General features: G+C 56.6%; 1 protein-coding gene across 3 annotated transcripts in view; it reads right to left on the reverse strand.

The window, feature by feature from the left end:
- Positions 1–79: 79 nt before the first annotated feature.
- Positions 80–10,534, reverse strand: part of PLD3 (phospholipase D family member 3) — an 18,937-nt gene continuing 8,482 nt past the window's right edge. The window contains exons 2-13 of one of the 3 annotated variants that reach the window (XM_028483599.2): positions 8,393–8,582; positions 7,735–7,825; positions 7,553–7,627; positions 7,322–7,464; positions 6,663–6,846; positions 4,901–5,021; positions 4,693–4,820; positions 3,378–3,578; positions 1,993–2,132; positions 1,227–1,392; positions 675–774; positions 80–582 (exon numbers count right to left, since the gene is read on the reverse strand). In XM_028483599.2, the coding sequence (XP_028339400.1) occupies positions 395–582; positions 675–774; positions 1,227–1,392; positions 1,993–2,132; positions 3,378–3,578; positions 4,693–4,820; positions 4,901–5,021; positions 6,663–6,846; positions 7,322–7,464; positions 7,553–7,627; positions 7,735–7,761 (1,473 nt within the window). In that variant the 5' untranslated portion in view covers positions 7,762–7,825; positions 8,393–8,582 and the 3' untranslated portion in view covers positions 80–394. Of the gene's footprint in view, positions 583–674; positions 775–1,226; positions 1,393–1,992; positions 2,133–3,377; positions 3,579–4,692; positions 4,821–4,900; positions 5,022–6,662; positions 6,847–7,321; positions 7,465–7,552; positions 7,628–7,734; positions 7,867–8,392; positions 8,583–10,534 lie in introns of all 3 variants that reach the window. The other 2 variants (XM_024132634.3, XM_007128081.4) reach the window with 2 other exon arrangements.

The following is a 10,534-nucleotide window of genomic DNA, read 5'->3' on the forward strand; positions in this document are numbered from 1 at the left end:
GAAGGTGTCCCCGCCAGAGGCCCATGCCAGCTGTCCCCTACCCGGCACCCCACCTCACACCACTCAGTCAGGCACAGGCTGTACACACAAGTTATTTACTTCTTCTTATGACCTCAGGCCCTCTTTGCCCTGGAAAGTGGGGTGGGCCAGGGGGCCAGGCCCAGCATGCACCCCTACTTCTTCGGGGGCTGATCCCTCCCCCAGCTTGGCTGGGTCCTCTGCGGCCACAGCATCAGGCTGGCGGGGGCGGAGGTAGAAGCGGGAGAGCAGGGGGGGAGCCTGTGGGAGCCACACTGGGGCAGACAGAAGCGGGGGCGCGGGGACAGGGATGGAGACCCGGAACACCCGCGCCCGCGGGGGCCTCGCAGCCCTGTCCTGTCCGCTGGACCGGGCCTCAGAGCAGGCGACAGGCGTTGCCCACGCTGTCGGCTGAGGTGTCAAGGTCATGGCTGTAAGAGGAGTCCCAGTCCCTCAGGAAAACGGCCTCCAGCTGGCTCCGCAGGCCGCCCCGCCCGTTCTGCGTCACCAGCAGCGAGGTGCCCGCCGTCTCGGTGAAGTAGCTGCCGGACCAGTTGGAGGTTCCTACGGGGAGCAGGGGTCCAGAGAGTCGGGGCCCGTGGTGCTGCCTGGACCCCCTTCCGTCCCCCCAGCCCGGCGGCGCCCAGGACACTCACCGATGTAGGTGGCACGTTCAGTCACCATGTACTTGTTGTGGTTGACGCGGGTGTAAGGGACTCGGGCCTGGGCCTCGTCCGCGGGGACCACAAAGAGTTTCTGAGGGGGAGGGGAGACGCGGGGCTGGGTTAGAGAAGCCCCAGGGTCTGGGTGGGGAGTGGAACCAGGTCTGCGGGACTGGGGACTCAGCTGCTTCCCTCGCGGGCCTGGGGGCCGGAACGGGTACTCGGTAAACGCCGGCTGAAAGGGAGGACCCCGTTGCCTCATATGCCGCCTGTTCCCTTTAGAATGACTCCTATTCATCCCTTAGGTCTTACCTCAGACGTCCCCTTTTCCAGAAGGTCTTCCGCGACCCCTCGGGCTGCTGCGGGAGCTTCTGCTGGGCTCCCCCATCCCAGCCCTAACCTCTCTGCCCCCCCTTGCTTCTGGCCAATCAGGGCACAGCCCACTCTGGGTCGTCCCTGTCAGATGACAGGTGAGCTCCACGATTGCTGCGTCCCCGGTACTGTCCTGCCTAGGGGCTGATGGGTAGGTCTGGGGTAGGTGCTTACCACCTGGATGTCAAAGTGGGTGTGGTTGTCACGCAGGGCAGCCAGGGAGAGCAGGAAGGCCCGCATGGATGGCTCAGAGTGCCCCCAGCAGCTGACCAGCAGGCGCACCTTGACGCCCCGCTCATAGGCAGCCCGCCGCAGCCCGTCGTCAATGGCAGGCCAGAACCTTGGGGAGGGGGGTGCAGGATGCGGAGGGAGGCCTCAGCTCAGCTTTAGGGAGCCAGGCCTGGGTCCCGCTGCAGCTTCTGAGAAGCCCCAAGCCCCCACCCCATCTCTAGCTCCAAGCCCTGCTCCCCCCACCAATCTTCTCATTGTCTTGTCTGCTGCCCCCAGACTACCTGCTCTGAGCCCCCAGAGTCCAGTCATCCCCCCTTCCTATCCCAGATCTCAAACCCCAACCCTGCCGCCCCAAACCTGAATACCCTTAGTCCTACCTCCCAAGCCCGTCATCCCATATCCAGCCCACACTCCCTGCCTCCTACCTGCAGAAATCCCGCATCCCGCATCCTCTGCCTTAAGCCTCCAGTCCCCCGTCTCCACACCACCCCCCGAATATTCTCTTCCTCTTCTCTGTCCCCTTCTCCTTGTCTTGAGCACCCAGACCCACTCTCCCTGTCACCTCTGTCTCTCCCCATGGCGTCCCCGCCCTCTGTCCCCTGGTCTTGGCCCCCTGCCTGCTTTCTGGGCCCCATCGCTCTCTCTCCTGTCTCCTCTCCCACTCACGGTAGCTCCCTACCCCAACCCCTGTCCACACGCCCAGCGGTACCTGTGCGGGTGGGAGAACTCCATGGTGGGCAGGTAGTTCATGATCGCGATGTAGATGAAACTCCGGGCATTGTCCACCACGTTGAGCAGGGCTTTCAAGTCTGGGGTGCGGCCACTTGGACACAGTGGTGGGGGTGCACTCTGGGGGACGAGGGGACAGTCAAGACACACGTCCTTCACAGTGGACCCCTGCTACAGACAGCTTGTCATGAGCCAGGTCCTGCAGGTCTCACTAATGCTCAGTCTCCATGAAGGAGAGGGATAATTACCACGTCCTTTTTTGCAGGTGAGCAAACGGAGGCTCAGAGAGGGTAAGTGATTTGCCAAGGTCACACAGCTGATAAATGGAGCCAGGGTTTGAATCTAGGCTGTCTGGTTCCAGAACTTAAGCTCTAACCCAGTGGTTCTCGACATGAGGTCCCTGGTCAGGCAGCAACAGCATCACCTGGAAACGTGTTAGAAATGCAAATTCTTGGGCCTCACTGCCCATGGCACACAGAACCAAGGTGCTGGGGTGGAGCCCAGGAATCTGGGTTTCGACAAGCCCTTCTGGTGATTCTAATGCATGCTCAAGTTTGAGGACCTCTGCTCTAATCACTTTTGTCCCTGACTTACAGTCCATCCTGATGGCACTCCTCATGTGCCCAGCCACACCAGGCCCTTCCCCCAGCTCTCTCCATCCTCACAACAGGTGAGCAAACTCGAGCTCTGAAAGGGGCAGTGGTCACGGGGGAACCATTAATGTCCCATGGGAGGTCACTGGAGCAAAGGACCCCAATGAATCGTGTCCCTCCATCCATGCCTTAGTGTGGCCCTCCAGGATGACGCTGGGCTTGGCCAGGTGACTTGCTCGGGGGGGACCCAGGTGGGCCACCCCAACTAGTGAAAATATCAACAGCTAAAAACAGCGGTGCCTTGTCCAGAGTGCCAAGGGCAATAGTGGGTGCTGTCCCATAGAACTTTCCACATTGATGGAAATGTTCTCTATCTGCACTGTCCAGTATGGCAACCGCTTGCTACGTGTGGCTGCTGAGCACTTGAAATGTGGCCAGTGTGACTGAGGAACTGAGTTTTTAACTGTAGTTCATTTTAATTGATTAAAAATGCGACATGCAGCTATACTGGACAGGTCACCCAGGGCTCGGCCTGCATGGACCCAGCCGTGCCTCTCACTAGCCCTAAGAGGTGCTAAATATTGCAATACTTATTTTCTACGTGAAACCAAGGCCTAGGGAGGTTGGGACACAGCCCAGGCCCTGAGTGAGCAGGAGTGACAGCTGGTGGCCGGGAACCCCCATCCCTACCAAATCACTGGGCAGGGCTTGATGGGGGCCCAGAGAAGGGATGTGGCCGGGGTGTGACAGGCCCCTCTTCCCTCGGACTCACTGCCAGGTAGGCCAGAGCTGGGGTTCCGTTGAGGCAGATTTCCATTGGTGTCTCTTGATTGTAGCGGGTGTCATAAGGCCGGGGCCAGGTTGACGGGATGGAGCTGCCCGCCTGGCCCAGGTACCAGTAGGCCTCGAAGATCTTGGTCAGGTCTCGAGCTAGGCAACTGCAGTTGTACATGACCACGCCCAGCTCCTTGACCTGTGGGAGGGCAATGCTGAGCCCGGGGGTGGTGGCCTGGTGCCCACATATGACATGGACACCTGCAGCCCCTCCCCCTGCCCCCCCAAGTCCCCCTTCCTGCCGCTTGCCCTTCTATCTCCCCCTCTCTCTGCCCCTGTTTCCCTTCTTTCTGCCCCTTGACCGCGCCCCCACCCCCTTCCCCCAGCTAAAGTCCTGGGATGGACATGATCTTGACCCAAGACTAAAATCTTAAGTTTTGGTGAAAATCAGTTATTCCAAAGCTCCAGGTTTCCTGAACCTTTGCGTACACTGTTGCCTCTACCCTCCACTGAGCTCCTACTCAGTCTTAGGTCTCAGCTGACAGTTTCCTCCTCCAGGAATCCTGCCTTGACTGCCCAGCCTGTGTCAGGCATTCTTTGAGGCTCTCAGGGTCCCTTGGGCCTCCTTCATCCCCTTCTCTGGTGACAAACCTGCCTCCCCATTGGACTGGGAGGACAGGCACAGGGGATGTCTCTGTCTTCAGCATCTCCCTGCGGAGCTGGTGAGATGAGGGGTTTGAAAAATATTTGTTGAGCAAATGATCACTGCCTAAGCTGTACCCTTTTCCTGTCCTGTGCCAATTCCTACAGCTCCTCCAGTTATCAGATTAGTTTTCACCTCTTTTGGGAGACTTTCCTTGGTACCCCAGGTCGGGTCGCCCGTCCTGGCCCTGACCCCTTCACTTGTGCTGCCCCCTCGCCACCATCTCAGACTTGACCCTTTTGGGCTGACGCTGTCTAGTGACAGGCCCGTCTCCACCCTGGACCGGGGGTTCCAAGAGGTCCACGACGTTCCCGGCATCAGAACAGGGCTGGGCTTAGAGCAGGCATGCAGAGAGTGAATCACGAAGGTCAAATGGGTGGACAGGGCCTGGAATGTCCTGTAGATGCCATCGGGGATCAGAGGGGCTTCCCTGAGCAGAGCGAGGGTGGTGGAGGGCTGGATTGGGGGATGTTAGGTAGGAGGTGGGAAGGAAGGCATTGCAGAGACTGGAAGAGAGGACTCTGGGGTTGAGGTGGGGTGCAGCTGGAGGCCGGGCGCCCTGTGGGGCAGGGAGCGGCCTAGAAGGGCGGCGGGCAGGGTGCAGGCAGACCTGGGTCAGGGAACGCCAGTCCATGTTGGCACTGCCGAGGTAGAAGTGGGTCTGGTCCACCACCCAGAACTTGGTGTGCAGGACGCCATGGGTCAGCTTCTGCATGTCCACCATGCGGACCTGGGCACCTGGACGGACACGGGTGGTGGTCAGGGGCTGGCTTGGGCAGCCCCAGGCCCAGCCCACCCCCAGCTGTCCCCTAGCTCACCGCTCTGCAGCAGGGCCTGCAGATCTGCCTGGGGCTGGGGCCCACTTGGCCTGCTCACGGTAATGCGGACCTTCACACCTCGGGGTGCCAGGGTCTGTAGCTGCCGGAGGACCTCCTCGCCCTGCGGGGAGGGGAGAGCCTCTGAGGGGCTGGATCAGCCAATTCTCCAACCCCACGCAGCACCCCCCATGGAGCTGTTTTGAGATTAGGCTTCTAGATCTGATCAGGCTTTACACTAGCTGGTACACTCAGGCAAGGCTTTACACAGGTTAAGATGTTAAAACCTTTATCTGTTTTATTTTATTCATTTTTCTGCCACACCGTGCGGCATGCGGGATCCTAGTTCCCCGACCAGGTATTGAACCCGTGCCCCCTGCAGTGGAAGTGCAGAGTCTTAACCATTGGACCACCTGGGAAGTCCTTTTATCTGCTTTAATAATTGGTGCTGTGAGCCCTGCTAGGGCCTCCCTGCCACTCCTGCCCTTCACGGGACCTTCCCAAGATCCTGACTTGGAAGTATCAATGCCCGTCACAGAAGGGACCTCTGGGCACCTTGCAGGATGTTGGGGGCACAGTGCAGGCTTGGGGTCTGGGAAGGTTTGGGTGAGGCTTGATTTTGCCAGTAACATTAATAGCAACAGCCATTGATTCCCTGGTTTCTACTGTGAGCCAGGCCCCTTCTAAGCCCCTTTACGTGTGAACTCACTGACTTCTCACCACTCTCACTGATGAGGCAAATCTGAGTATATCCCAAGGTGCAGATGGGGAAACTGAGCATTGGAGAAATCAATGGGGAAGCAGGAAATGAACTCAGATGGTCTGCCTCCTATGTCTGTGCTTTGTGCTTTGAACCATTCCAGTCGGAACCAGCAGGGCGTGGGAGGCTCATGACTTTTTTTTTTTTTTGGCTTGTGGGATCTTAGTTCTCCAACCAGGGATTGAACCCGCGCCCTTGGCAGTGAAAGCGCAGAGTCCTAACCACTGGACCGCCAGGGAATTTCCAGCTCATATCATTTTTAACTGTCGTATATTTTTTCAGGCAGTGCTTAATAAACCTCACAATTTTAATACATTTTAAGCCTACCTCTGACAAAGAGCGGCAGCAGGGGAAGGGGAAAAAAGGGACAAATTCACCATGTCTTTCAATGAAGGGCTTATCCACCTAGGCTGTTCCTTTTCAAATCTTGAAGTTTTATGTTTTTTTAAGTTTGTCTGCAGACCCTAACAAGGCTATCAGAGCAAATGCTTATAAAGGGCTGACTCTGTCGGGCATTGTGCTATAATTGTCAGGGATTAGCCCGTTTCATCCTCCCAAGAGGGGAGCGCTAGATATTGCCCCATTCTACAGATGAGGAAACTGAAGACCGACCGAGAGGTGAGATGACCTGCCCAAGGTCACACAGCTGGGAAGTGGCAGCCTGCCTTGAGGCTGGGCTGGTACTCACTCCATGTTTCCATTTCTTTGTGTGACAGAGTCGGGGCAGCTTGTGGGTGAGTGATATCTGCCAGCCTAATCCCTTATAACCAAACCCATACCCTGACATTCAGAGGCCTCCAGGTGACTGTGACAAAACGCCCCCAGTCCAGAGGGCCATGTGAAGACAGTTGCTTCCAAACACCTGTGTCCAACCCGCTGTGTGAGACATGTCCACCTGTCTCCCGGGCTATAGGGAAACCCCTTTCATCCACCTCCCCAATGCCTCCCCCCAACACCCCCCCACCCCCCCACCCGCTGCCAGCCAGGGCCCAGGTTGCCAGGTACCTGCTGAGCAGAGGGCTCCTGAGTGTGGGTGTCATTGTTGGTGAGGGTCCAGTAGAAGGAGGCAATGTCCAGGCTGCTGTGGGCACCGGCGAGCAGGCCCAGCCAGGCCTGGCTAGTGGAGGGGTTGCTCGTGGAGGCATTGGGGAAGTCCAGGCCCTCGGGAATGCTCTCCACCAGCACTGCTCTGGGCGGGGAGGGGAGGCAGGATCAGCCACAGGGGGCTGGAATATGAGTGCTCACTTGTCTGCCCACGGAGGATGCAAGACTATGTGTATTTGTGTCGGTACTCATGATTCTCTGTGTCTGCATTTGTCTGTCTAGAGGTGTGGAAGGAAGGCTGTGCATGTGGATGTCTGTGTGTGTGTGTGTGTGCGTGTGTGTGTGTGTGTGTGTCTGTCCATAGATGTGGATGGAAGATGCCATGCGTGTCTGTTCACAGACAGATAGAAGATGATGCTGTGGCTGCCATGGCAACGGTGTGGGGGAAGGGGGTGGGCATGGAGGGAAGAACTGTGACGGTCCACTTGGGAGTCGGCGATCACCTTATTCTGTCTGGACCACTGGGTGCAGGCCCTGCTTAGTGCGTGTTTAAGTGTCCCTGGCCTGGCAGGGCCCCCCCCCCTCCACCATCCAAGGCGCCCACGCCCCCCTCCACTCACTCGCAAGGGTCATAGCAGGGGGCTGGGCGCTGGTTGGGCCCAAAGAGATGCAAGTCGCCGTATTCCCATAGAAACAGCTGAGTCATCAGGGCACCGAAGCCCACAACCGCCAGGATGAGGACCAGCAGGACCCAACGGGCTTTCTGTGGGGAGGAGGAGGCGATCAGCCAGCCCAAGGAGGGCAGCCCAGGCCATGGCTGAGACAGAGTGAGGGTGGCGGTGGGCTCCTACCTTTTCTGCAGCTTTCCATGCCTCGATCTCGTTCATGGGTAGTTCGTTGGCGGGCTCCTCAGCAGGCACCTTCAGCTGGGGGACAGGGATGATGGTGTGCGTGGGGGTGACAGCGCAGCTCAGTGGGGCCCCCACCCTCTGCTGGGTCCAGCCCCTCCCCACTGGGTCCCCCATCCACCTACCTCCTGGTACATCAGTTTAGGCTTCATCTTGCTGGGCAGCCAGGGGTTATACAGATTCCAGCGGGAAAGTGGGTGTGTCAGGGTCTCCAAACTGCAGGGAACAAAAGCTGGCACTGTGTGCGGTGTCCTAGGCTTTTGGGGGACATCACAGAAAGCAGATCAGCCTCGGGCTCACGGGACTCACTGGGTCGCCTTGTCTGTGATCACGGGGCCACTGGCACTGCGCCTACCACCCCTAAAGGAGGAAGCTGACTGCTGGTCAGTTGGGATTTCGAAATCCCTCAAGGTCCAACTCCTCTGCTTTCCTCCTATCCCTCTGCGGTGCCCTCCCTGCCCCCCTTTAGTGCCCACCATGCCCCTCATCAGCACCCACACTGCTCCCCATTAGCGCTTTCCCTTCTCTGAGCTCTAACCTATACATTCCCAAAATGACAGCTCCGGATTGGGTCAGCGGAGCCCTAAATCTTTGTGCCTGGCTTCTCCCAGCCCTGGGATTACCCAGATGTCATTTTCCAGGTGGCTCCTTTGCCCTCACCCTCAGGTAACCACTAGACAGCTCAGGCCGGGAGCCCAGGACCATCGCGGCCTCCCCGCCAGACCCCAGCCCATCCCCGAAACCATCCTCCCCTACCCTACCCCAGAGGGGCCTCGGCCTTACTCAGCTGGCGGCTGCTGCTACCTCCACGGGGCCCCAGCTTCTGCCCCCACAGGCTGAGCAGGGGCGGGAGGCAGGAGGGGGCGGGGCCCGAGGGGGCTCCGCCCACTGCAGCGGGGAGTCTGCGCAGTGAGCGCGCCGGTCCGGGCTCACCGCAGGGAGAAGGGGGGCCCGGCCGCCCAGTACAGCCAACCTGACGGGGGTGGAGGGAGAGTACATGGCTGAGCGATCGGTTTTGCTGCGGTCCACCCTAGAGCCCCCATGTGGGGTAGGGAGGCCACAGGTAAAGAGAAAAAAGACCCCCCCCCATCTTTTCTCGTCTGCAAACCTTGTGAATGTTTGTACCATGGGCATGTATTACCTGGTCAAAAATAAATACATAAATAAGATTAATGACTTTAAAAATTATAAAATGAAATGGAATGATTAAGGCTGAATAACATGGTTTAGGGACGTAGCGATGAAATCAGCTTAGAAGACACAGCCCACGCTAAGGGAGGGGAAGAGCGGTGCGGGGGAAGGGGATGGTGGGTTTTCCCTTGGATTGTGGACTGCAGTCAGTGTTTCGTTAAAAAAAAAAAAAAAAGCCAACTGATATTTTGATAAGGATTTAAAAAATTTTGTCTCTTAAATCCAGGCTCTGTCTGGAGGGATAAGCAGGGTTTCCCACATACCATCTCGTATCTCCGAAGCAGGATTTAAGGCCACAGATGGAGAAATAAATTGGAGGTCCCCCTCCCCGCCCACCTTTCTCAATGAAAGAGGGGCAGGACCCCCTTCCCCACATCCAGGCAGGAAGTCAACAAACGCAGAGAAGGATTATTACTAAGGGGAGCAACAGCGTTGGAACTGGTTGCCTTGACAGCGGGATTTGGGGGTGGGTCAGGATTGCTTTTTATCGTCCGCCTATTTTCTTTTTTAAAATTGTGAAATATGAGCGACTTACAGAAAAGAAAACATCTCTGTGCAGGTTAAAAAATAATTATAAAGCCTACACAGGTGTTGCCGCGTCCCAGGTTTTGTCACGTTTTAAAATATTCATGGGCACGCATTAATGTGTTTTAAAAAAAGAAGAAAAAAGGAAGGAAATTCCAAAAGGGAGCCAGGTTCTCTCCTCACCGCAATATCCTGCCTAGATCTGAAAGGATAATTTGGAAACCCCTTTCCCCCCAACGTCCGGTCCGATCCCACATTGGCAAGGGCGGAAGAGCACAGCTAGATCCCCTCCTATAATTGCAGGGAACGAGCCAAACGGGGACGGGTCAAATGGATCTCCAGCAAGAAGTGGCAACAGATCAAGGTTATTTGGAACTCCAGAGGTCACCAAGAGAAGCAGAAGATAACAGTCTTGGATGTGGCTGACCGCAGGGTTGGAGGGTGGGGGGAGGGGGAGGCATGGGGCGGGAAACAAGTTTGTCTTTTATTTATTTTTGTCTTTATTTATTTGTGAAGGGCCTTGGTGAGAAATGTTTTATTTAAGAATATGGGGTTGGAACAGCAGGTGATGTGAAATTAGGGAAGCTAAGATAAACAAAAACAAAACTGGGCAGAGGTAGGGCGCCGAGCTGTGAGGGACGTCACTCTGCAAGGTGAGCCAGGGGAACTGGGATGGCTGGTAATAAATCAAAAATAGGAAGAAAATAGACGCATTTCATTCAGTTTGTTAGCGAGCTTTTGGCTTTCAAATTGTGCCGTGATGACAGGTCTGTAATGATGGGTTTAATTTTGACTTGTTATATTTTTATCAAAGCAATACACCTAAGGTATCAATATTTAAAAAGAAAACTAGTCCTGAAGAGGTGGTGTAGACCGGGTTAGATTGGCGAGGCAGTTAACACTGTGGCTTCCAGAGCCAGGTGCCTGATCTTAATATGAGCCTCAGGGTGTACGTGACTGACTTCAGAGAAGTGACAGTGCATTTGTGCCCTAGTTTCCCCATCTGCAAAATGGTCACAGCAAGAATAGCACCTACTTTTTTTTTTTTTTTTTTTTTTTCGCGGTACGCAGGCCTCTCACTGTTGTGGCCTCTCCCGTTGCGAAGCACAGGCTCCGGACGCGCAGGCTCGCAGGCTCGCAGGCTCGCAGGCTCAGCGGCCATGGCTCACGGGCCCAGCCGCTCCGCGGCATGTGGGATCTTCCCAGACC

Source organism: Physeter macrocephalus, unplaced genomic scaffold, assembly GCF_002837175.3.
Source record: "Physeter macrocephalus isolate SW-GA unplaced genomic scaffold, ASM283717v5 random_58, whole genome shotgun sequence".
NCBI lineage: Eukaryota > Metazoa > Chordata > Mammalia > Artiodactyla > Physeteridae > Physeter > Physeter macrocephalus.